The 27749-nt window shown below is 39.1% G+C and overlaps 1 protein-coding gene across 9 annotated transcripts; it reads left to right on the top strand.

The window, feature by feature from the left end:
- Nucleotides 1-304: 304 nt before the first annotated feature.
- Nucleotides 305-27053, top strand: LOC104238825 (cationic amino acid transporter 2, vacuolar-like). Of its 9 annotated transcripts, none has more exons than XM_070156565.1 (14): nt 307-597; nt 2169-2370; nt 2566-2650; nt 4156-4290; nt 4404-4522; nt 4602-4698; nt 11096-11268; nt 11354-11420; nt 13602-13760; nt 13853-13965; nt 14038-14111; nt 24376-24475; nt 25418-25530; nt 26869-27053. In XM_070156565.1, the coding sequence occupies exons 1-14, from the start codon at nt 438-440 to the stop codon at nt 27000-27002; spliced, it is 1731 nt and encodes a 576-aa protein (XP_070012666.1). In that variant the 5' UTR covers nt 307-437; the 3' UTR covers nt 27003-27053. The 9 variants fall into 9 exon arrangements, 8 of the variants coding, with proteins under 8 accessions (XP_070012669.1, XP_070012670.1, XP_070012673.1 ...); XM_070156566.1 differs by lacking the exon at nt 26869-27053 and adding an exon at nt 26348-26500; XM_070156567.1 differs by having other exon boundaries at nt 308-597; nt 26507-27053.
- The last annotated feature ends 696 nt before the right edge of the window (nt 27054-27749 follow it).

Here is a 27749-nt window from a genome sequence, read left to right as displayed (position 1 = left end):
TTTTAAATTGAAACAACATTTAAGGTGAATATTGCTTTATTGAATTAGCTATATATGATCAATATTAATCAATTTAAAAGTTCATACTTTATTTTATAATTTAAATATAATTTTTTAAAATATAATTCTCTTACAAAAAATTAGTCATTGAGATGAGTAGCACGCTCTAAGTCTAGTATATTATAATAAATTTAACATTGGATAAAGAGGGTAAATACTTTAGTTTTAATAGGTAGCTTGTGTAGTTTCCTCTAAAATAATGTAGCTATTTCCAGTTAGAAAACTGCTAGCCCATTCTATTTTAACAAAGAATGAGGGGTGGGCCTAGAAGAGTGGAGTTGGGACTCGGCGAACCTCGAAATTTTCAACGAAACAGACACAAACAAACCTTCCAATTTTTCCCAAAATAAGAACTGCTTATATATATATATATATATATGCCCAGTTGTTTGAGCTCCGTTGAGAATGAGATGATGGATAATGGATTTGGAAGTTTGATTAGGAGAAAGCGAGTTGATGCTGCAACCCAAGCAAGGCAAAAACTCGCAACTCAGCAATTGGCCAGAAAACTCTCTCTTTTCGACCTTACAGCCATTGGTAACTCTACCTATACTTTGATTCTGCTTCCTCTTGCCATTGCCCATACATACTTGGAATAAGTAAACTAAACATCATAGCACGCTGTGTATGCGTGCTCTCAATATATTCAATTAATGTAAAAAAACATAAAGTAAGATAATAATGTTTAAAGAGCTTTTCTGTTACAACCCTTGCACCGGAGTCACAATTGGGCAGAGTTCTAAGGGGTTGAGAGGAAGAACAATTCCTGAACAATTTTATTAAGGTTGATTAGAGGACGGAGAGAAGAAATAGAAATGCGGGGAGAGAAAAAGCTTTTGTTCAAATTTACAATGACTTATTATTATAATTCACTAAGAGAATTAATAGAACAGGGGAAAATAACTGTGCAACTAAAATTGGTAATCGCTTAAAGCGTTTCTATTCAAAATTTTCATTTAACATCCTTCCAAGTGCAAGAAGGTGAAGTGTTTTGGTTGGTTGGGGGGGGGGGGTGTTTTTGGGGGATTTGGTGGGGTGCTAGCAGCATAGTTTAGGAGTGAAAACTACTGCAGTTAAGTTTGAGCACCCATAGACATTGGCTCTACACCTGGAGTACGGGGCTAATAAAGGGACAGAGTGCAGTCTCAGAATTCTTCAAGTTGAGATTTGTAGATAAAAGATTAAAAAGAACCTGTGTCTGAGTCAGCCTACTTTAAAGTGGCGTAGAGAGGATTAACAGTCTACATTGTAAGGATGTTGCCGTGAAATCTGCTTCACAACACTGTATGCTTCCTTTAACTCTGCAGCTATCCAGATTTTTTAATTTTATTTTTCTTCTACTTATGGTATTAAGAAATAGCTTTGCTATAAAGATGTAAAAACACTATTTAAAGCATCTTAGTAGATTGCGACTTTCATGAGTATCCAGTGAAGAAACTTTTGGTCATACAGAAATTTTGATATAGGTATCTCTTATGTCAAATAAACTTGGTTCACTTTCTACATCTTACCTCGTGTATCACCTCTTCATTAGTAGGAGAAACTGACATTTAATACTCCAGTTGTGACATTTTTACACAAATTAGGACTTTGAAAATTCTTGTCCGTAGCTTCCCATAGTTGAACTTTAACCTCATCTGCTCCATTACCTCACTGCTTTTACTCTGTATTTTGTGGAGTATAATTCTTTGTTAGAATGGGTTTGATCTTGTTCTTAATATTGCAAAGAGAAACCTGGTATCTTGTGTAATGAGAATCCTCGAATTTGTATATCTGGTGAGTCATCCTCTCTAATCTCAGTCATCTCTTTCGCTTTGTGGATCTTCTGTCTGACACCTTGAACTTTTGCTGAAAATAATTGAGTGGTCATGTAAACTTCAATTGAGTTTCTGACATTCTAAACGATAACTGCTTGTTCTTCATTATTCCCTGGATAGAGGACTGCATTTCTTTTTCCGTTTCAAGTAAAATTAGACAGGCAATGCCAATACTTAGTTCTCAGACCTTTCCTTATTTTTTCCTTGACGTCATCTCATTTTTTTGTTGAACAATGAGAGTTGATTTTGAAGCATCACTGATCTTTGATTTGTTAACCTTACTTCCATCAGGAGTTGGAGCAACCATAGGTGCTGGAGTCTATATTCTTGTTGGAACAGTTGCCAGAGAGCACACTGGACCTTCTCTCACCATTTCCTTCTTTATTGGTGGAATAGCGGCTGCTCTCTCTGCATTTTGTTACGCGGAGCTTGCTTGTCGTTGTCCATCTGCTGGAAGTGCATATCATTACTCATATGTCTGCATTGGAGAAGGGTAAAGAGGACATTCCTTATCATTTCATCCATACTGTTTCTTAACATCTTGATTGGAGAAAATGTTTTAAGATGAAAATCATTGCAAAGACTTTTTCCAGAGTCTGTTGTCAATCCTGAAAATCATTTTCCATGGTTTCTCTGCTTAATAGGATATCTTCACTCAGTGACCACTAGAAAATGTTACTCTACTCAGGGTTGCATGGCTAATTGGTTGGGCTTTGATACTCGAATACACTCTTGGTGGCGCAGCTGTTGCTCGTGGCATAGCGCCCAATTTGGTGCGATGGAATGTCTTTATTTAGTTATTTATTTATTCTTAAACTGGGTCTTTCTGCTTTCACGTTTTTGGTTGGAAATTACTTTTTTCTTCTCTTATTTATTCAATAATTTGTTTATCTGAACCATTTTTATTATACCTTAACAGTCACTGCATGAGACTTTTCGTTTCTTTTGGTTGGTTTTCTAGAAAACGAGATATTTTAAAACGAAATTTGTATTATGTATAAGGACTAAAGGTCTTAAGAAGGGGAAATTACTGAACATGCACATATAAAGAAATGTAACTCTGAAATATCTCATTAACTGAAAGTTGTGATATGATTTAGGACAGTCCAAGAACCAGGGTAATTGAAATTTAGCACCTTCAAATAAATTTAATTTCACGGTACTCTGAGATAGAGATAGTCATTGTTAGACGAAGAGAAGTCTCGGTGGCAGCTCTATGGCATCAACATTCATGTGTATAAAAGATTTCTCCTCTCTTTATCATACCAAAACATAAGAGTTAGGCTGAAATAATTGAATAACCTTCTCTACAACTCATATTCCTGAGCAATGCCAAAATAAGAATGGTTTCGCGAGAATACTTTAGGCCCTCAGTGAAAGAGCCATAGTGATTGCACACAGTCTATCATACTATCTGTAGCTTTAAAAGCATGTGAATTAAAGCCCCAAGGGAAAGGAGCTAAAACATGGTCTTGGACAATGAAGAAGAAGATGATTTGCCTCTTTAATTCCTGCTACACGGGTGACATTGATTACATTTATGCAAACCTCTTCTCTGCAGGTTATACTGGGTTAAAATTGCTTCATGTGTAGCAGTCCAACTGAAGCACTGTACCTTAATAGGGGCACTGTTTTCCTATAACATCTGCCAAGGCCATACAGTAACCCAAATGCCCCGAGCATTCAAACTGTTATATCTGAGAATGTTCCGCTGCTATGCAATTTCCATATGAGAGAATCAGATTTGTTAGGCTGAACCTATGAGCTATCCAATAGTTGAAGGAGCTTAGCATATTCGTCACTTCCCAATCATTATAATTCCTTCTAAATTTCACTTCCCAGCCTTGATTATTACTACATTACTCAACTGTTGCCCAGCTATTTTCTTCAAAACTGAGGAAACCTGTCTTTTAGAGGATCATCTCCCAGCCAATCATCATACCAGAAAATTATTATTTTGCCATCTCCTAGCTTTAACTGTGTCTGTTCCTTGTGCTCCTCCCATACGCTTTTATATTCTTCCACAAACCATAGCCATGAGGGGAACTAACAGGGTTAGTACTCCAGAAATTGCTGGTACCATGTTTAATCTGAATAATTTTCTTCCACTAAGGAATTTCCCCTTGACTATATATCTGTGATCACTTGAAAAGAAGGCTTTTGTTCAGCAACTGTAATTTTAGTACTCAAACTCCTCATCCTTTTTACTTCTTGTAACTAATTCCCACTTCACCAGATGGACTTCTTTTCCGATTATTAAGTACTATTTCGTCTGCAGGCTTCATTCTTTGGTGGTATGGATAAACTGTCCTCAATTTTGGCTCGTCAAACCATTTTTGGAATTGTAGTAGATCCTGGTGCTGCAATCTTAGTTTTCATTATCACTGCCCTACTGTGCACTGGGATCAAGGAGGTGCGTCCTTCTCTCAATTAAAGGACTTCTCCTCAATTTCCTTTATCTAATGTCTAACTTGTCTTCAACTGCACTGTCATTGTACTCTTGCAACTGGAAAATCTCTTATGCAGAGTTCCCTTGCGCAAGCTATAATTACAACCATCAATATTAGTGCTTTAGTGTTCATTGTCTTAGCTGGTGCATACCTGGGATGTAAGACTGGCTGGCCAGGCTATGAAGTTTCTAGCGGGTAAGTGGTTCTTTTTATATGGTTTCACTGTATTACATACAACCAACCTTTGGATTGATGCATCTCTTTGAGTTTCTAGGTATTTTGCTTTTGGAGCAAATGGGTTGTTGGCTGGCTCGGCGACAGTCTTCTTTTCATACATTGGTTTTGATATAGTTGCTAGCACAACGGAGGAGGTATTGGCTGCAAATTGTATAAAGGCCACCATTTTTTTTCACCAGTTGTCATGGAGTCTGCCATTTCCTTATTGGTTTTAGCTCTTAGTGCATATAATGAAAATATAAAGTTGGTCGAGTCATTGTTCGATGGAACTTCTGCATCCAATTTTTTATTTCCGTGTCGCAAACCCCCTTGAACTTTGTTTAAAACGTGTGAGCCTTCATTTACGACCTTTGAGAATCTGACCGTGGATGTGTAAAATGAATCCACTGTTTTCATTTCTCTCCAAATCTTGTAATCTCTTTGAAAGAGTTGAGAAAGCTCTAGCTAACACGGTTATATGCCTTATGCAATTCAATTTGCTAAGTGTACTTGCCTATCCACTCTTCATCTTAGAATTTACCAGTTTATTTGTCGCAAACCCCCTTGAACTTTGGTTAAAACGTGTGAGTCTTCATTTACGACCTTTGAGAATCTGGCCGTGGATGTGTTAAATGAATCCACTGTTTTCATTTCTCTCCCAACCTCGTATTCTCTTTGGAAGAGTTAAGAAAGCTCTAGCTAACACGGTTATATGCCTTATGCAATTCAATTTGCTAAGTGTACTTGCCTATCCACTCTTCATCTTAGAATTTACTAGTTTATTTATGTTAGAGATAGCTATGTAATTGTCCCACATTGGAATAAGAGTAGTATCCCCTTTGTATAGAGTAGCTATAAATAGCACCTTTTGTATTGCATCACATACAATATCAATATATCATATTTTCTCCCGTGCCTTCTCACATGGTATCAGAGCTATCGTGAGAGATTTATCGCTGTGCATAAATTCCAGCGATTCCGGGAAGTAAAATCAGTCACCGGAACCCTTTTTTCCGGCGACTTTCAAAGTTGTTTTGCGTCTGCTTTGTCTCGGTCAGTGTTGTGCACAAAATCAAACACTACCACAAGAGTAGTCACTGTCCGGCGACCAAATCCCAGTGAAAATCTCCGGCGGTACTGTAGCTGTCCAAAGAAAATTTTCCGGCGAAGTTCCAACGTTGCATGGGCCACCTTCCGGCCATTTTTTGGCGACGACTCTTCAGGACAGATTGTTTCCCTTGCAATTCCGAGCCTACCCATCCTGGTTACACCAAATTCCGACCACTTTTTTATTTTTCCGGCGTGAATAGTGATTTCAAAAAGTTGACTTCCAGCCATTTTTTGAAAAAGTTCCTTCAGAACAGTTGGGTCTTCTGGTAATTCCGATCCTACCCCTACTGTTTTTATTTCATTCCGACCACTTTGAATATTTTCCGGCTGCAACAGTAACTTTCCAACTGCTACAGTAGTTTACTATTCTGGTTCAGTGTTCCTTACTCTATTTTCAGTGGATTACAGTTGATTATTTCTCTTATTTGGTAATAATTTACAAGATGTCTTTGGGAATTGATGTTTTTGGGTCTAAAAGCATGAGTTCTGGAAACTCTAATGTTATGATTACCTCGGAACCTTTAATGGGAGGTTCAAACTACTTAGCTTGGGCTTCATCTGTCGAGTTGTGGTGTAAAGGTCAAGGTGTGCAAGATCATCTGATTAAACAGTCTAGCGAAGGAGATGAAAAGGCGATAGCGCTTTGGGCAAAAATTGATGCTCAATTATGTAGCATCTTGTGGCGTTCTATTGATTCTAAGTTGATGCCTTTGTTTCGGCCATTCCAGACATGTTATTTGGTTTGGGCAAAGGCTCGTACGTTATACACTAATGATATATCTCGCTTCTATGATGTGATATCACGGATGACAAACTTAAAGAAGCAAGAATTAGATATGTCTACTTACTTGGGTCAGGTACAGGCAGTCATGGAGGAATTTGAGACATTGATGTCAGTTTCTGCTAGTGTGTCAAAACAACAAGAGCAGCGACAAAAAATGTTTCTAGTTCTTACACTCGCTGGACTTCCTCATGATCTTGATTCAGTACGAGACCAGATTTTGGCGAGTCTGACTGTCCCTACAGTTGATGAATTCTTGATTACTTCGCCTTGCTGCAGCACCAAGTCACCCAGTGATTTCATCACAGATACTTGATTCCTCTGTTCTTGCATCCCAGACAGTAGATGTTCGGGCATCTCAAGCTATGGAGAATAGACGAGGAGGCGGTCGTTTTGGGAGATCTAGACCCAAGTGTTCTTATTGTCACAAACTTGGACACACTCGCGAAATGTGTTATTCCTTAAATGGTCGTCCACCCAAAAATGCCTACGTTGCTCAGAGCGAGACTACAGGTAACCAGGGCTTTTCTGTATCTAAAGAAGAATATAATGAGCTCCTTCAGTATCGAGCAAGTAAGCAAACATCTCCACAAGTAGCCTCAGTTGCCCAGACTGACACTCCTATTGCTGGTAATTCTTTTGCTTGTGTTTCCCAGTCTAGTACTCTTGGACCATGGGTCATGGACTCAGGCGCTTCTGATCATATCTCTGGTAATAAATCACTTTTGTCGAATATTGTATATTCACAGTCTCTTCCTACTGTTACTTTAGCCAATGGATGTCAAACTAAGGCACAAGGAGTTGGACAAGCCAACCCATTGTCTTCTATCACCCTAGATTCCGTTCTTTATGTTCCTGGTTGTCCTTTTAGTCTTGCATTCTGTTAGTCGTTTGACTCGTGCCCTCAATTGTGGTATATATTTTATTGATGATTCTTTTATTATGCAGGACCGCAGTACGGGACGGACAATTGGTACAGGTCGTGAATCAGAAGGTCTTTACTACCTTAACTCGCTCAGTCCTTCCACAACATGTCTAGTTACAGATCCTCCAGATCTAATCCACAGACGTTTAGGACATCCGAGTTTATCCAAACTTCAAAAGATGGTGCCTAGTTTATCCAGTTTGTCTAGATTAGATTGTGAGTCGTGTCAGCTTGGGAAACATACCCGAGCTTCCTTTACGCGTAGTGTTGAGAGTCATGCAGAGTCTGTTTTCTCCTTGGTTCATTCTGATATATGGGGTCCTAGTAGAGTCAGTTCAACCTTGGGATTTCGTTATTTTGTTAGCTTTATTGATGATTACTCAAGATGTACTTGGCTTTTCTTAATGAAAGATCGTTCTGAGTTATTCTCTATATTCCAGAGTTTTTGTGCTGAAATCAAAAACCAATTTGGTGTCTCTATCCGCATTTTTCGCAGTGATAATGCCTTAGAATATGTATCTTCTCAGTTTCAGCAGTTTATGTCTTCTCATGGAATTATTCATCAGACATCTTGTCCTTATACCCCTCAGCAAAATGGGGTTGCAGAAAGAAAGAATAGGCACCTTATTGAGACTGCTCGCACACTTCTAATTGAGTCTCGTGTTCCGCTGCGTTTTTGGGGCGATGCAGTTCTCACAGCTTGTTATTTGATTAATAGGATGCCTTCATCTCCCATCAAGGGTCAGATTCCACATTCAATATTGTTTCCCCAGTCAGCCTTATACCCTCTTCCACCTCGGGTTTTTGGGAGCACATGTTTTGTTCATAACTTAGCCCCGGGGAAAGATAAGTTAGCTCCTCGTGCTCTCAAGTGTGTCTTCCTTGGTTATTCTCGTGTTCAGAAGGGATATCGTTGTTATTCACCTGATCTTCATAGGTACCTTATGTCAGCTGACGTCACATTTTTCGAGTCTAAACCTTTCTTCACAACTGATGTCACTTCTGCTGACCACCATGACATATCTGAGGTCTTACCTATACCGACTTTTGAGGAGTTTAGTAATCCTCCTCCACCTTCAACCACAGAGGTTTCACCCATACCAACTTTTGAGGAGTCCAGTGTTATCCCTCCTAGTTCCCCAGCCACAGGAACACCACTCTTGACTTATCATCGTCGTTCGCGCCCTACATCAGGCCCATCTGGTTCTCGTCCTGCACCTGACACGGCTCCTACTGCGGATCCTGCTCCTAGTACACCGATTGCACTTCGAAAAGGTATACGGACCACACTAAACCCTAATCCTCATTATGTTGGTTTGAGTTATCATCGTCTGTCATCTCCCCATTATGCTTTTATATCTTCATTGTCCTCGGTTTCCATCCCTAAGTCTACAGGTGAAGCATTGTCTCATCCAGGATGGCGACAGGCTATGAGTGACGAGATGTCTGCTTTACATACAAGTGGTACATGGGAGCTTGTTCCTCTTCCTTCAGGTAAATCTACCGTTGGTTGTCGTTGGGTTTATGCAGTCAAAGTTGGTCCCGATGGCCAGATTGATCGACTTAAGGCACGTCTTGTTGCCAAAGGATACACTCAAATATTTGGGCTAGATTACAGTGATACCTTCTCTCCAGTGGCTAAAGTGGCATCAGTTCGCCTTTTTCTATCCATGGCTGCAGTTCGTCATTGGCCCCTCTATCAGTTGGACATTAAGAATGCCTTTCTTCATGGTGATCTTGAGGATGAGGTTTATATGGAGCAACCACCTGGTTTTATTGCTCAGGGGGAGTCTCGTGGCCTTGTATGTCGCTTGCGTCGGTCACTTTATGGTCTAAAGCAGTCTCCTCGAGCCTGGTTTGGTAAGTTCAGCACGGTTATCCAGGAGTTTGGCATGACTCGTAGTGAAGCTGATCACTCTGTGTTTTATTGCCACTCTGCTTCAAGTCTATGTATTTATCTGGTAGTCTATGTTGATGATATTGTTATTACGGGCAATGATCAGGATGGTATTACTAATCTGAAGCAGCATCTCTTCCAGCACTTTCAAACTAAGGATCTAGGCAGATTGAAGTACTTTCTAGGTATTGAGGTTGCTCAATCTAGCTCAGGTATTGTTATTTCTCAAAGGAAATATGTGTTAGACATTCTTGAGGAAACAGGGATGATAGGTTGCAGACCTGTTGACACGCCGATGGATCCGAATTCTAAACTTCTGCCTGGACAGGGGAGCCGCTTAGCGATCCTGCAAGCTATAGGCAGCTGGTTGGTAAATTAAATTATCTCACAGTGACTAGGCTCGACATTTCTTATCCTGTGAGTGTTGTAAGTCAGTTTATGAATTCTCCCTGTGGTAGTGATTGGGATGCAGTTGTCCGCATTATCCGGTATATAAAATCGGCTCCAGGTAAAGGATTGCTGTTTGAAGATCGAGGTCATGAGCAGATCGTTGGGTACTCGGATGCTGATTGGGCAGGATCACCTTCTGATAGATGTTCTACGTCTGGATATTGTGTTTTAGTAGGAGGAAATTTGGTGTCCTGGAAAAGTAAGAAACAAAATGTAGTTGCTCGGTCTAGTGCAGAAGCAGAATACCGAGCAATGGCTATGGCAACATGTGAACTAGTCTGGACCAAACAATTGCTCAAGGAGTTGAAATTTGGTGAAATCAGTCGGATGGAACTTGTGTGCGATAATCAAGCTGCACTTCATATTGCATCAAATCCGGTGTTTCATGAGAGAACTAAACACATTGAGATTGATTGTCACTTCGTCAGAGAAAAGATACTCTCAGGAGATATTACTACGAAGTTTGTGAGATCGAATGATCAACTTGCAGATATTTTCACCAAGTCCCTCACTAGTCCTCGCATTGATTATATATGTAACAAGCTCGGTACATATGATTTATATGCTCCAGCTTGAGGGGGAGTGTTAGAGATAGCTATGTAATTGTCCCACATTGGAATAGGAGTAGTATCCCCTTTGTATAGAGTAGCTATAAATGGCACCTCTTGTATTGCATCACATACAGTATCAATATATCATATTTTCTCCCGTGCCTTCTCACAATTTATAATCAAAGCCACATCATTCTTTCTTCTATGGAAGCATTCTGTGACGGTGACACCGTGATATTTGAGACCTTTAGTCTTCACTTTACTTTTAGTCGCATCTCATACTTCCTCATCCAAGAACTTCCTCTCTGAACCGATTCCTCATCCCCCAGTTAAGATGATCTTCTCCTTCAAATCTTGACCTCCACTCCACATCTTATTGCGGTTATACATAAAATTCCTCATGTGTCTCCCTCACCTCATCTTTTGACTCAATACTTACCTACCTCCTCCCCCCAACTATGAATCTCTTTTGCATCCATAAAATGCCCCTTGTCAGCTATAGCTATCAGATAAAAGAATTTCTGCTGTAATATCTAGGATAATTGGATATACTGTGAGTTTGTACATACATTTTTCATAAAGAAGCACTTATGTTGAACATTTAATTAGTTGGATCATCTATTCATCTGTATGTCAAGTTCAAATATTTTACATCTTCCTTTGTGTTGCTAAAAAAATTTGCAGATTGACTGGCTTTTTAATTTGATTGTAGCTGAGCATATCTCTTGCTATCCTCTGGGTTCTGCATTACTGAATCTCAGCAATAGAAACAGAGTTACTTTTTCAATATATTTTTGTCACAATTAAAACATGGACTTACTTACAATGGACGTAATAGGTAAAGAACCCTCAACGTGACATGCCTTTTGGTATAGGGATTGCGCTATCCATATGTGGCATATTGTATATGCTGGTTTCAGCTGTTATTGTTGGTTTAGTTCCATACTACGCACTGGACCCCGATACACCAATTTCGTCTGCTTTTGCAGGCTATGGCATGGAATGGGCTGTGTAAGTTTGTGACATGACCTACAGTTTGTGATCTCAACTTGTGTTTTAGGCTTTGTTTAAACTTGATTCATGTTATGGCTTGCAGTTACATTATAACGATTGGAACGGTGAATGCTCTTTGTGCAAGCCTTATTGGTTCAATTATTCCACAGGTATTGAATATGCGATCAGTTATTTGTCCCCCAAAAAAAGCAATCAGCTCTAGTTATAGAGTGTGTTACTCGAATTGAGATTGCTTCAAGGGAACAAGACCAAGTAGCTTAGCAATTAACGAAGAACACCATTTACAGAAAAAAAGCCAGAGAATTTGGATGCAATGGTATCTTTTTGAAGGTCAAACCATGGTTTGTGATCATGGATGAGAGTAGTCTTACAACTAGGACCTTATTTGATTAGACAATTTCTCAAGTTTTTAAAAACCTGGCAAAATCTAGTTGATAATTGGTCAAATCTTTTTCCTTTTTGGATAGGTATATATAAATAAGCACATTCCCCGACAAAATAATCCCAATATTATTGACAAGATCAGTTACGAGTGCATAATGCTCACAAAAGACTCAAGGAGTACATAGCATCTCTATTGATGTTGTTCATGCATCTTATTGTAGACCAAGGACTTACCAAATGCATCAAACTACTGTCCTAATTAAATGTAGCCTTCAGTGTTTGTGACCGATTTATCCTTTAAATGGAGCTTTTTGACGGGTCAATAGATTCGATGATCTCGATTAACTGTTCTTTTTTAACATGCTCTTGATATATCAAAGCAGGGACGTGCATTAGTGGTTTTTAATTAGGAACTTGGACATATTTTGTTTTCTTGCAAGTATATTATCATTCATAGGCTAAGTTGCTCGGACTCAACTTTCGGTGCCATACCCGTGTTGATACGATGTGGGTGTGGGTGTGGGTGTGGGATGTGGGATGTGGGTGTGGGTGTAGGATGGGATTTGTATCGGATCTGATTAATCAATTTTGGGTACTTTGACCAAAATCGGCGGAGGAATTTGAGACAGATATAATGATTTTTGAAATCAAAATGAAAACTAGGGTGAAATTGAGAATAAAAGAGAAACTTTCTGCACTCCACATAATGTCTCATAACTTAGGCATATTTTTATGACTTTATTTTTAGATATTTGAATTATGTTTAGCCGAATTCTGTCACCCATATCCATACCTAGACCCTTACCCCGAATCTTCATATTTAGATCATGAAGGATTCGACCTCTAGATCCGCACCCTGATCGAACACTTTCACCCGAATCCGAGCAACTTAGTTCCTATTGTATCTCTCTGGCTAGATTGCTGTAGGATGTCCTGGGACACTTAGGTCTTGTGATTCAACTTCTGTATTACATCTGTTTTGTAAAACTTGAAAGGGCCTATATAATACCAGGTTGAGAACATGGAGTTCTGCTTGATAATTAGAGTAGCATTTTTGCAGCCAATGTTGAACTCTTTTCGAAGGAAAGAATTGGTGAAGACTAGTTAAACCTTTTCTTAAGCAGGCAGTGACCAACCTATCAGTAAGATTTTGTCTTAAGGAGAGTTCCACTGTTGAGTTATTTGTGTGGCTAGCCCAGCAGATGATACAGATGATAGAACTTTCTTTCTTGAATTTTGTACATAAACATCCATCAATTTCACACTTGCACATGTTCATAGGCTACTTATCATGATGTTAATATGTCCCTTTTTCGGGGGGTATCAGGGCTAAAAGAAGTATTAGTTACCCCCTCGCCCCCTCTTCCTCTGCATCTGGTTGCTTTTGATGGGACAACATATACCAACTAACCTAAGTATATTCTGGATTTGGAACCTTTAGAATGTTCCATATTGGTTGAGGAATGGACTAAAGTCTCCTTTATTGTTTTTCGCAATCTTCGCCTATGAGCTAGCTTTTAGGATTGAGTTTTTCCCAACTCCATTTTCTATACATGGTATCAGAGTTAGAGGCATCACTATTGTTGGTTTATTTAATGTTGGGGCACCCATGTTATATTGCCTATGCTCCAAATGTCTAGCACTAGGCACGAGGGAAAGAGGTGTTAGAATGTTCCACATCGGTACAGGGAATGAGTTGTCATTTCCTTGTATTATCTTAAGCAATCATTATCTCATGAGCTAGCTTTTGGGGTTTGAGTTAAGCCCAAGTTCAATATTTTTGTAGAAACAATATCTTATCTTTTTCTAATAAACTTGTGATATTCCAAGATCCCCTAATTTGGCACCTCAGAAAATCTGAACAGTTGTGAATATATATGTTTCTTGCTATGCATAATTTCTTTTCTTTTGTGCTTTTTTTGTTTCCCACTTCTGCAAACAAATAGCCTCGAATACTGATGGCGATGGCTAGGGATGGATTACTGCCTTCCTTTTTTTCAGACATTAGTAAGCACACTCAAGTTCCTGTCAAGGGCACCATAGCAACTGGTATCTTTATTGCAATCCTTGCCTTTTTTATGGATGTCTCTCAACTGGCGGGAATGGTAAGCTATAACTAGGAAGATTCCCGTGCTTTAAAAGAGACAAGTTTGGAAGAATTCAATGAGAAGTAAGAAAATTTGGCATCTTTTTGCAGGTTAGTGTTGGCACATTGCTCTCATTCACCATAGTTGCTCTTTCAATCTTGATACTTAGATATGTTCCACCAGATGAACTGCCTTTCCTGCCATCTGACCAGCAATCAAATGTGTAAGTATCATTTGCACAATGATAATAACCTTATTGAGAAGAAGCTAAAGCTCTTGATAATTCTTGGGACAGTAATGGTCAACATCTAGATGCTCATGGAGCAGATTTGCTTGAAAGGCCTCTTCTTGAGCAAAATGTAGCTCAAGGTATCCTTCTCATGGTATTGATTGTTCTGCGAAATTAAGTTTATTTTGAGTTTGATGGTTTCTGAACTACAGTGAGCATATAAATGCATGCCACATAAAATATTAGTTTATCACCATGTCTTTTTCTTGAAAGCTTTCTCAAAATTTGTTTGACAGTAACCTTCCTATTAAGCATTTATTTGTTTCATTGGAATTCATTTTTATGAAGCTTTCTCGAAATTTGTTTGATAGTAACATTCCTATTAAGCATTTATTTGTTTCATTGGAATTCATTTTTATGACAAAGTAATCTGTAAGGGTAGGGATGGAAATTTGGGGGGGGGGGGGCACGGGTTTGCTCTTATGTGGGCCTTCTTGATACAATTTTCTTAAAAAACTGAAGCGGGGCGGAATGGGTTGTGGATTGAGTATTTTAAGCGTCAGACACATTTATACCTAAAAGCATGTTTTACTCTCTCATTGAAGACTGGTACGGAACGTAACTGTAAATATTGATTTGGCGACTGTGATATCCGATATGGCAGCTTCTGTTTCTCATATTATTAATTAAAGATTGCAGTCGATTATTCAAGATTAAGCAATTTAACATTAAAAGTCTTCTGGCATTGTCTATAATTTGTTGCTATGATCTAGTCACCGGTGTTATTATAGTCATAATAAAACTTCACTTGTCAGGATGTTTAACTGATGATGCTTTTTTAATGTGTTTATCAGCTATTTTTGTCAATGTCTCAGCTATTTAAGGTAGGATTTATGTATCCTCTTCTTTCTATCTTAGGGACTTGATGTAAGGTGAGTTATCGGGCTTTTGTCGCATGAAGTAATAGTATATAAGGATGAGATGGGCTTATAGGACTTACTTTGAGGCTGTAATAGACGCAAAGTTAGGAGCTTTATTTGCTTATAAAGAGCAATAAAGAGATGGGCATGAATTCCTACTCTTATAGATAGTTGGATGTCCATTGGAGGCTACGGTGAGGTTCATGGTGGTTTCGTATTTGGGGATAGGAACGGAGGAGGTACGACTCTGTTGGACTTCGCTCGCTAAGGCTTTTGAGCTGGTTGTTGCGGACTCTTGCTTTTTCAAGAGAGATGAACATTTGGTTACTTTCTGTAGCACGGTGGCTAAGACTCAGATTGATTATCTACTCCTCAGGAGGGGTGATAAAGGTTTGTGCAAGGATTGCAAAGTTATCCCTAGTGAGTCCCTCGCGTCGCAGCATAGGCTGTTGGTGATGGACGTCGACATCATGATGAAGAGGAAGAAACGGGTTATATGGGGTCGCTCGATGATCAGGTGGGGAGCTTTGTCTAAGGATAAAGCACAGGAGTTGAAGGGGAAATTGAGGGTGTTGGGTGTGTGGAGTAGTAGTAAGGATGCGAGTATTAAGGGTCTCAAAGGGTTACTTGGGCGGGCACAGAGGAGATTGGTGGTGGAATGAAGAGTTTCAGGGAAAAGTGGAAGCAAAGAAACCGGCTTTCTTGAAGTTAGTGTAGAGTACAGACAAGGAGGATAGAAGAGCGAACTTAGTAGGGTATAAGAAGGCTAGGAAGGAGGCGAAGCTAACGGTCACTGATGCCAAGAATGCAGCGTTTAGTAGTTTGTATGAAGAGTTGGGGGACAAAGGCGGGGACAAGAAGTTATTTGGGTTGGCCAAGGCGAGAGGGAGAAAGGCTCGTGATGTGGATCAAGTGAGGTGCATCAAAGACGATGAAGGCAGAGTTTTAATGGATGAGGCTATGATTAAGAGGAGATGACAGACTTATTTTCCTAAACTTCTGGATGAAGAAGGGGACAAAGACATTGTGTTGGGTGATTTGGACTACTCCGAGAGTCGCCGTGATTTTAGGTACTGTAGGCGCATTAAGGTTGAGGAGGTCGTGGGCGCTATGCGTAAGATGAACAGGGGCAGAGCAACTGGGCCGGACGAGATCCCTGTTGAATTTTGGAGGTATATCGGCAGAGAGGGCCTGGAGTGGCTGACCGGGCTGTTCAATGTTATTTTTAAGACGAATAAGATGTCAGAGGAATGGAGGTGGAGTACAATGATTTCGTTGTACAAGAACAAAGGTGATATATTTTTTGAGAAGGTGATATCCAGAATTGTAACAACTATAGGGGTATCAAGTTGCTTAGTCATACGATAAAAGTGTAGGAGAGGGTGGTGGAAGCGAGGGTGAGGAGGTCAGTGTCTATATTTGAGGACCAACTTGGATTCATGCCGGGTCGTTCAACTACGGAAACTATTCATCTTATTCGGAGGTTGGTGGAACAATACAGGGATAGGAGGAAGGATTTGTACATGGTGTTTATTGACCTAGAGAAAACATACGACAAGGTCCCAAGAGAGGTTCTTTGGAGATGCTTGGAGGTAAAAGGTGTCCCGGTAGCATACATTAGTGTGATTAAGGACATGTATGATGGAGCCAAGACTCAGGTTAGGACAGTAGGAGAAGACTCGGAGCATTTTCTGGTGGTTATGGGGTAACACCAAGGATCTGCGCTCAGCCCTTTCTTATTTGCTCTGGCAATGGACGCACAGACGCACCATATTCAAGGGGATGTGCCATGGTATATGTTATTTGCTAATGATATAGTTCTGATTGATGAGACGCGAGGAGGTGTTGACGAGAGGCTGGAGGTTTGGAGACAAACCCTTAAGTCAAAAGGTTTCAAGTTGAGCAGGACTAAGACTGAGTACTTGGAGTGCAAGTTCAGCGATTGTTACGGAGTAAGTGGACAGCAACGTGAGGCTTGATTCACAAGTCATCCCCAAGAAAGAAAGTTTTAAGTACCTTGGGTCGATTATCCAGGGAAGTGAAGCTTAGATGGTTCAAGCATATGCAGAGGAGAAGCCTAGATGCCCCGGTTAGGAGGTGCGAGCGGTTGGCTCTGACGAGTATGAGGAGAGGCAGAGGGCGGCCAAAGAAGTATTGAGGAGAGGTGATCAGGCAGGACATGACGCAATTTCAGCTCACCGAGGACATGACCCTTGATAGGAAGGTATGGAGGGAGAGCATTAAGGTTGAAGGTTAGTAGGTAGTTGAGCGTTTTTCTAATCCGCTGTGTGTGTAAGTCTAATCAGTCAGTGTCGTGTTTTAGTATGCCAGTGGTACATGTTGTGCTCGTACTATTTTCTAGGACCTTGTCACTGCACTGCTTATTGATACTGCGTTTTCAGGTATATTTTCTGACTCTTGGCTCACGTGTGCTATCTTTTTGATTATATTGTTGTTACTATTCTATTGTCGTATTTTATCTTCTTGTGCCGAGGGTCTATTCGGTAACAACCTCTCTACCCTTAGGGTAGGGGTAAGGTCTGTGTATACACTACCCTCCCCAGATCCCACTTGTGGGACTATACTAGGTTGTTATTATAGATAACTGGACGGATTTTTTCCTTTTTTCTGATCAGGCAGATAGGTGGATGGATTTTTTAATAGCAAGATACTAAACACTTTTAAAATTTTGCCATCATTCTTGCGCATATAAATTATGTGAGAATGTACGGGAGAAAAATCTATCTATTTTTAACAATGATACAATGAGCCCTATATATAATACTTATTCAACTCCTACTACATATGGGACTAGGACATATTCTACTCCTACTACATATGCGACTAAGACATATTCTATTCCTACTACATAAAGGACTAAGACTATTTACACATAACTATCTACCACTCCTCAAGCCGGTGCAGACAAATCATATGTACTGAGCTTCTTACATATGTAACTAATATGAGGACCAGTAAGGGACTTGTGGACAATATTTGCAAGTTGATCATTCGACATACAAGACCATCAGACTCCCCTTGAGCAACAAAACCAAGTGGTTGCTGATAAGCAAAAGTTGGCCGAAAGGTTGCTGGAAAAAATTGAAAATAGTGAGACTAAGCCGGATTCCACATTACAAAATAGGCAGAAACTTTTCTGCAAATTACTGTTTCGGGAAATCATTGTTCACGCCGGAGAAAATAAAAGTTGTCAGAATTTGATGTAATTTATATGTGTAGGCTCGGAATCACTGGACGAATAAGTGGTCCTGAAGAAGTTTTGTCAAAAAGTGGCCAGAAATGGCTCACACGCGCCGGAAAAGTTAATGTAGCTCGCCGGAATCCTAGTTCTGGCGGCGCGTGACTTTCTTCCAGAGCGATTGACTGGGGTTTTGTCACCTGACTTTTCCGAATAAGATGGTAGTGTTGGTTTTCGCACAACACTTATCGATAAGGAGATAACGCAAATCAATCTTGAGTCGTCAATCGGAAAGATGCACGGTGACTGATTTTACTGTTCAGATGGGATTGAAATTTCTGGGGTTTGGTCGCACAAGGGTTTCAAATCTGATGGTGGTACTGGTATATGCACAATACTACCGTAGCAGTGATGAACCGAGAACAAGACGAAATTGCCGGAATATTGCACGCCGATGAGTTATTTCTTCCTGGATGTAGCTGGAATGACGCACAACGATAATTTTCTCACTGAAGCTTTGACACCATGTGAGAATGCACGGGAGAAAATCTAGCTTTTTTTAAACAATGATGCAATGAGCCCTATATATAATGCATATTCTACTCTTACTACATATGGGACTAGGACATATTCTACTCCTACTACTTATAGGACCAGGACATATTCTATTCCTATTACATATGGGATTAAGACTATTTACACATAACTATCTAACAAATTAGATTTAGATGATTGTTAGTAAATATATATATATATATATATATGGATTTTGCCAACCCACTACATAATTGTAGTAGGTTAGCATTGTATACACATTTGACTTCTCCAAAGTTCCCTTTACTATATGTTAGATATGTACATAATGTAGTCTTGTCCCACATTGGAATAGGAGTAGTATGTCCTTGTATAATATAGCTATAAATAAGGACCTCTTGTATTGTATTGAACACACAATTCCAATATATCATATTTTCTCCCGTGCCTTCTCACATGGTATTAGAGCTATCGTGAGAGATTTATCGCTGTGCATAAATTCCAGCGATTCCGGGAAGTGAAATCAGTCACCAGAACCCTTTTTTCCGGCGACTTTTTAAAGTTGTTTTGCGTCTGCTTTGTCTCGGTTAGTGTTGTGCAAAATCCAACACTACCACAAGAGTAGTCACTGTCCGACGACCAAACCCCAGTGAAAATCCCTGGCGGTAGTGTAGCGGTCGGAAGAAAATTTTCCGGCGAAGTTCTGACGTCGCGTGGGCCACCTTGCGGCCATTTTTTGGCGACGATTCTTCAGGACAGATTGTTCCCCTTGCAATTCCGAGCCTACCCATCCAGGTTACACCAAATTCCGACCACTTTTATATTTTTCCGACGTGAATAGTGATTTCAGAATTGGACTTCCGGCCATTTTTTGAAAAAGTTTCTTCAGAACAGTTGGGTTGTCTGGTAATTGTGATCCTACCCCTACCTTTTTAATTTCATTTCGACCACTTTGAATTTTTTCTGGCTGCTACAGTAATATTCCGAGAGCTACAGTATTTCTGGCGTGAACAGTGTTTTCTGGGGCAGAACAATGTTCTGTTTTCCTAAAACAGTGTTTTCTCAGTGATTTCTTTAGTTTTCCCAAATGAGTTACTAATTTTCACTATTTCAAGTTAACCCTACTACTATTAATTGTAGCGACATGGGAACCGATACTTCGAATAGTCGGATGGTTTCTTTAGTGGATTATTTTGATTTTCTTCCGTACAAAGCAGGTAAGCAGACATCTTCTGAGATAGTTTTCGTTGTTCAAACAGGTAATAGCGTGACTTGTGTCTCTCAATCTTCATCCTCTGAGTCTTGGGTCATTGATTCAGGTGCATCAGATTATATTTCTGGTAACAAATCTCTTTTCACTACTATTTCTTATTCTCAATCTCTTCCAAGAGTCACAATGGCCAATAGGTCTCAAACCATGGCAACTGTAATAGGTTAAGCAAGCCCAATTCCTTTTTTACCTTTAGATTCAGTTCTTTATGTCCCTAATAGTCCTTTTAATCTCATAGCTGTTAGTCGCCTAGCCAAATCACTTAAATGTGCCATTTTATTTCTTGATGACCATGTTTTTTATACAGGAACGCAGTACAGGGCGGATCATTGGTACCGAGCGTGAATCAAATGGACTTTATTACCTTATCCTTGCTAAATCACATGGACTCAAATCTTGTCTTCCTTCAACAACTTGTCCTGTTACTGATTCACTAGATTTATTACATAAACGGTTGGGACATCCTAGTTTGTCAAAACTTCAGAAAATGGTACCTGATTTATCTCACTTGTCATCTCTAGAGTGTGAGTCTTGTCAGTTCCGTAAGCATACTCGCTCTTATTTTCCTCGACGTATTGATAATCGAGCAGAGTCACCTTTTATTTAGTCCATTCAGATGTTTGGGGTCCTAGTCGGGTCAGTTCTACCTTAGGATTCCGCTACTTTGTTAGTTTCATTGATGACTATTCTAGGTGCACCTGGATATTTTTGATAAAAAATCGATCTGAGTTGTTTTCTATTTTCCAGACCTTTCACACTGAAATTCAAAATCAATTTAGGATTTCTATTCGCACATTTCGTAGTGATAATGCCCGAGGGTATTTGTCTTTCCCATTTCAGCAGTTTATGAAATCTCATGGGATTATTCATCAAACATCTTGTCCGTACACATCTCAACAAAATGGGGTAGCTGAAAGAAAGAATAGACATCTTATTGAAACTGCTCGTACCCTACTCATACAATCTCATGCTCCGTTGCGTTTTTGGGGATGCAGTTCTTACATCTTGCTATTTATTAATCATATGCCATCTTCAGCTATCCAGAACCAAGTTCCATTCTCTGTTATGTTTCCCCACTTACCTTTGTTCTCTCTTCCACCCCGTGTCTTTAGAAGCACTTGTTTTGTCCATAACCTTATTCCAGGAACAGATAAGTTAGCTCCCCGTGCTCTTAAGTGCGTATTTCTTGGTTTCTCGAGAACGCAAAAGGGGTATCAATGCTATTCTCCTGACCTCCAGCGGTACCTTATGTCCGCTGATATTACCTTCTTTGAAACCCAATCATACTTAACTGGTCCAGGTAATCACTTAAATATTTCTGAGGTACTACCAGTCTCTTCTTTTGGAGATTCAATCACTATCTTCCATCCATCTTCCTCTACATCTCTAGCTCCACCACCTATAGCTCCCGTTCCACCATCTATAGCTCCAGCTCCACCACCTATAGGTCCAATTCAACCTTCTGCAGCTCCGCCACTTTTGACTTATCATCGCCGTCCACATCCAGCATCAGGCCCGGGTGATTCACGTCCTGCATCAGATTCTGCACCTACTGCGGACTTGTCTCCTCTTAGTCAACCAATTGCACTCCGAAAAAGTGTACGGTCCACACTTAATCCTAATCCCCACTATGTTGGTCTAAGTTATCATCGTCTGTCGTCACCTTATTATGCTTTTATATCTTCTTTATCCATTGTTTCTATTCCTAAATCTACAGGTGAGGCACTATCTCATCCTGGATGGCGACAGGCTATGATTGACGAGATGTCTGCTTTACATGCGAGTGGCACTTGGGAGCTTGTTCCTCTTCCTGCAGGTAAGTCTACGTTGGGTTTATGCAGTCAAAGTCGACCCGGATGGCCAGGTTGATCGGCTTAAGGCTCGTCTTGTTGCAAAAGGATATACTCAGATTTTTGGGCTTGATTATAGTGATACTTTCTCTCCCGTGGCTAAAGTAGCATCTGTTCGTCTTTTTTTGTCTATGGCTGCTGTACGTCATTGGCTTCTTTATCAGTTAGACATTAAGAATGTTTTTCTCCACGGTGATCTTGACGAGGAAGTTTATATGGAGCAACCACCTGGTTTTGTTACTTAGGGGGAGTTTAGTGGTTGTGTATGCAGATTGCGCAGGTCACTATATGGTTTGAAACAGTCCTCTCGAGCCTGGTTTGGTAAGTTCAGCACAATTATTCAGGAGTTCGGCATCACTCGTAGTGAGGCTGATCACTCTGTGTTTTATCAGCATTCTGCTCCGAATTTGTGTATTTATCTGGTGGTTTATGTTATTACTGGCAACGATCAGGATGGTATTACTAATCTGAAGCAACATCTCTTTCAGCACTTCCAAACTTAGGATCTGGGTAGACCTTAGTAGACCTGACATTTCTTTTTCGGTGAGTGTTGTAAGTCAGTTTATGGATTCTCCCTGTGATAGTCACTGGGATGCAGTTGTTCGTATTCTTCGGTATATAAAGTCAGCTCCAGGCAAAGGATTACTATTCGAGGATCGAGGTCGCGAGCAGATTGTTGGGTACACATATGCTAATTGGGCAGGATCACCTTCTGATAGACGATCTACATCTGGATATTGTGTTCTAGTAGGAGGTAATTTGGTCTCGTGGAAGAGCAAGAAACAAAATGTAGTTGCTCGATCTAGTGCCGAAGTGGAATATCGGGCCATGGCTATGGCAACGTGTGAGTTAGTTTGGGTCAAGCAGTTGCTCAAGGAGTTAAAGTTCGGAGAAATCAGCAGGATGGAACTAGTGTGTGATAACCAAACTGCTCTTCATATTGCGTCAAATCCGGTGTTCCATGAGAGGACTAAACACATTGAGATCGACTGTCACTTTGTCAGAGAAAAAATACTTTCAGGAGATATTGTTACAAAGTTTGTAAAGTCGAATGATCAACTAGCAGATATTTTCACTAAGTCTCTTACTGGTTCTCGTATTAGTTACATGTGTAACAAGCTCGGTACATATGATGTGTATGCACCGGTCTGAGGGGGAGTGTTAGATATGTACATAATGTAGTCTTGTCCCACATTGGAATAGGAGTAGTACGTCCTTGTATAGTATAGCTATAAATAAGGACCTCTTGTATTGTATTGAACACACAATATCAACATATCATATTTTCTCCCGTGCCTTCTCACACTATACATGCTACCACATTAAATATAAGGGCTTTTTGGTCTTTAATCCCAATATTCTTCTCTTGCATTTTTCTCCCAAGACATTCATCTCCAACCTATCTCTGCAACACTTCTGACGAGCAATAGGGAGCACTCATCTGCAACCATAACTTCTTAGAGATTATGGTGTACATAACTTTTTTTTGGTTTTTTATTGTAATGATAATACCCGCAATTACTGTTTGATTCTATCAAAAAAAGAATTCAACATTTTGTTCTTCTCCGTTGACGTAACTCCTTATAAGAAAACGGAGGAAGAAGGCAGTGAAGGTTAGAGATCTCTTCTTATGACGATGCACTATTTAGGACTCTGTAATTTATCGAAATTTTTTGCCAAAATTCATTTGTCAATCAAAATTTGATTTGATTTCTTACTCATCAACTTTTGACCTCTCTTTTGGTTGTCTATATTTTTTGTGTTCTTGGAATGTTGTGTGGAATTGTATCCAGAAGACTGCGAAGGAGAAAGGAGCAGAAATTTAGGATTGAGTTTGTTGGAGTATAGATCGGGGAGCAAAATGAAAGAGAAACCGAAAGGGATGAGAATGGAGATGGAATTAGGGATTTGGATTAAAGACCAAAAAGTCCTTATGTTTATTGTGGTGAGTGTATTGTTAGGGGTATTTTGGAGAAGTCAAATGTGTATGCAATGCTAACCTACTACAACTGTGTAGTAGGTTAGCAAAACCCTATATATATATATATATATATATATATATATATATACATACATACATACATACTTCCTCCGTTTCAATTCACGTGAACCTATTTCCTTTTTAGTCCGTGCCAAAAAGAATGACCTCTTTTCTTACGTGAAAAGAATTTTCCTTTATACAATAATTTATTGCTATACAAAATATATGTGCCTCATTTTACACCACAAGTTCAAAAGTCTTCTCTCTTTCTTAAACTCCATGCTCAGTCAAATGGGTTCATATAAATTGAAACGGAGGGAGTATATATAAAGAGAGAGAGATGAGCTGCCTGGAATCTTTTGAGGTAAGTCATCATTTTAGAAGCATCTTCTGTTCAGTAAGTGTCAAATTGTCCACGTGATAACTTGATGGATGGTTTCCTATGCTTTTCCTGCTCATAACACAGGGCATTTTGGTTCTTATCCAAATTATTAATTTTGAACAAATTCTTTTCAGACAAATTTTCTGCAGAGTTACAGTCTCTCTATGAACTTCATACCATAATTGAAGCCACTGTACAATATTGTTTCTTTGAATCTCTTGATTCAGTAATTTTTTTTACTGGTGCATAATTTTATATATTTTTCAAGATAAACTCAGGAGAAGGAAAATCGCTGTTTGGAGTATTACCATGGTATGTTTTGGAATTCTTGTGGTGGTAGCTGCTGTGTCAACTAAAAGTCTATCCAGGTAAGGAACTTCAGTTTTCTAGTATGTGATCCTCACATTTGTGATGTATAAAAAATGTCAGACTAATATACAATCTTCCTCTTCTTTGCGTCTGCTATCTCTTAGTTTCTCGATTTCCTCCCAAAGCCTATCTGGAAACATTCTTATTATTGTCATTCTATAACAAAATAGAACTTGAGTCATACTTATACGCATACTTATTATTAGTTATTACTCAAGTAAAAGTCGCTAACTTGTACCAACTGTTCTAACATAAATATCTCTTGTAATAACATACAGGCATATGTCATGGCTCAAATGCACATCTTGAAATCATCAAATAAATCTCAAGTAACATCATAAACATTTATCAAAACATATGTCATATTGCTATATTTGTCCCAACATGCTTTTCAAACACAATACTTTGACAATAATGCTTTAGATCTCATGCTTATGCAAGTTATGGAAGACTAGGGTTATGTGTAGGGTCATTACTTACCTTGAAGTCCTCAAGTTGCTGGGTATTATTACCCTAAAATAAACAATTATAATGCTTATTCTCAGCAATCTAGCAAGGACAATGGATATCCCGGGTCTGTCTCTCTCAAAATATTAAAGAGAAAAAAGAAAAATTTGAATGGATATTTGGGGTGGTTAACGCACTAAAGCAACATTATAACACCACCACATGACTGTTACAAGTATGCTTTATGCTTTAATCATAGCTAAGAGATGCTCGGATTACGGGGTATTGCAACACTATTGCCTATATTGGGCTGAAAAGAAGCTGTAGTGTAGCTCAAGAGTTGATTTCTGATTGATGCATTATATTTTTCCTCGAGTTTATTCATCATGCAATTTAGTGTTATTGTTGCATAGTGTTCTCTCCTTTTCACCTCTTCAGTTTTTGCCAAAAGAATGTCTGGTATTTTTAACTCTATAACTTGGTTGTTTTGTCAGCATTCTGCGCTTTATCTTGAGTGGAGTTGCTGGTATGCTTGTAATTTGCTTTTTGGCTGTGCTAAGCTCTGTCGATCAAGCTGACACAAACGAGAGTTTCACGAAATCAGGAGGTATATCTAAAATTCTGTAATTTTTGCGGTCATCGTTACATGTCACTGGCTTACTGGATGAACTAGCTTAATTCTTTTAGTTAGAAATTATCTGTTGTCTACTGAAGAGTAGACTTCAGATGTCCTAGATAATATAAGGTTTTTATGATATGGAACGTTATCATGTAAAATAATTTTTATTCTTGGAATTTAACACTTTCATTACACTTATTTCTCTTGCTATTGATTTGAAGTTTGTATGCATTCTACATACTACTATGCACTTCTAGCACTAGCCAAATAAGTTCTTCACAGGATGTCTGTAAATTTTGTTCATTCATCACAGTATTACTGTTCCTTATTTACAAGTATTGATATTTTCCTCACCCGATGCCTCACCTTTTTTACCCTTAGCCCCAATAGCATTGATTTCCTAGATAACCTTGGATATTAGATCTTGTTCGTAGACTGAAATATGATCCACTGCAGTACTTAAGAAAAGAGAATATGATCCGTTGCAGTGAATCCTGCTGGAAATAAGTTTTCAACTTGGTTCAAGTCAATTCTATTGCTAAAATAGCTCCACTTTTAAATGTTTCATATTTTTCATATGCACGCACAATTTTAGAACTCTTTTGCAAAACCTCGAAGCATAACCCTTGCTTCATGTTAGACAAGCACTACGACTATAGAGAGGAAGCATGTTAAAGAATTTGGACATGAATTCTTTTTTCATGCTTTTCTAGTTTCTACTCCACTGATTAGCTAATTTCTGGTTGTTGTCCTAAAGAGGCATCACAATGTCACTGAAGTATTTCTAATCTGTTTTTTTCCCCAGGTTTCATATGCCCGTTTGTGCCTTTCCTACCAGTAGCCACTGCTCTTATAAATACATACTTGCTAGTTAATATTGGGCTAGTCATATTCCTTTTCTTGCATTAGGAAATTGTTAGTTTTACAAATATGCATGCCACATACTAACAGTGACAACTTGCAGAGCTGAAACGTGGGTACGCGTTTTAATATGGCTGGCTGTGGGAGTTATCATATACATATTTTATGGCCGAACACACAGCTTACTGTTAGATGATGTTCGAAGGCCTATTAAATGTACTGATGACGGCCATCCAGGTTCAACATTATCTTAGGTTAATCTCACGTATGAAGTCTGTACAGTAAACTTAAAGGGCTAATCAGATACAAGGCATAAACCTAGGATGTCGAACACAAAAGAGGAACATGTATTGGTGAACTATCAATAGAAGATGGAACAATTGCAGAAGACATAATGTTGATAGCTATATAATGTGATGTTTTATTCATGCAAATTACCTCTAGTTAACTGAGGCTTCTTAACAGGACTCGCAGAGGAAAAAAATTGGGGTGAAGTGCACAGACAGCCAATTTCGGGGTCCCTATTTAATCATGGCTTAAGTTCATTAATTTTAGCAAGTCTAGCCCCTTCAGAAATAATTTTTGACATACACGATTGAAGTTGCAAAGATCCGCAAAGTTACAAATTTTATTTGAAGTTGGGAGTTCACATACATGATTTTATTTCAAGCACTTGTGCATGAAGTTTAAGTGTGCAAATTTTTGCTAGCAGCAGTAATATGTTTCTCGATTTTCAACAATCCAGCCCAAATCTATTCTAAAAGAACTCAAATAGAAACATAAGTTTCAAATTTAATCTCATTTTGTCATGGTCATGTTTTTCTAAAAAATCTTTAACGGTGAATTTTTAATGTGTCTTACTGCTTGAACGCAAGCTAGCCAACGCTTCAGCTTAACCGTGTGCAGATGTACTATGACACAGATTGAAACTTCTTTCCGTTTCTTTTGTATTTCTCTTGGTAAACCAAGAAAAACAAATATGGCGATTTTACCAGCATTAGTCAATACAGCTGCTATAGGTCTAGCTCTTGACAGATACAACTCTAATACACAAGCAAAAGCATATGGTGAGTAAGACAAAGGATTGGTCGGATTGTTTGAGGGTGAAGTGGCAGATAAAAAATAGGCTTTTGCCTGAAGTTTGCCAACCACTGGCTACCAGTTAGATAATTTGAAAACATTGAATGTAGCTTAAATGGCGATGTGAAAACTGGCTACGGGTGCAATTAATTCAAATAATTGCCACTAAAAGGGAATTTCCTCGTTTTCTAATAAAAATGAAATTGGTTCATAGATACATTCCTTCCCAACCTGACCTCAAAGCCTTTTTCTCTGCTTTATACTCA

This window comes from Nicotiana sylvestris, chromosome 9 (assembly GCF_000393655.2).
Source record: "Nicotiana sylvestris chromosome 9, ASM39365v2, whole genome shotgun sequence".
Taxonomy (NCBI): Eukaryota; Viridiplantae; Streptophyta; class Magnoliopsida; order Solanales; family Solanaceae; genus Nicotiana; species Nicotiana sylvestris.
This window is presented reverse-complemented; position numbering and strand designations above follow the sequence as displayed.

Excerpts from the sequence above, each read along its gene's own strand:
- LOC104238825 (XM_070156565.1), top strand. The coding sequence starts at position 438 with ATGCCCAGTTGTTTGAGCTCCGTTGAGAATGAGATGATGGATAATGGA. Across the intron at positions 4,523-4,601 it reads GGCTATGAAGTTTCTAGCGG|GTATTTTGCTTTTGGAGCAA; the intron begins GTAAGTGGTTCT and ends TTGAGTTTCTAG. Across the intron at positions 11,421-13,601 it reads TTGGTTCAATTATTCCACAG|CCTCGAATACTGATGGCGAT; the intron begins GTATTGAATATG and ends GCAAACAAATAG.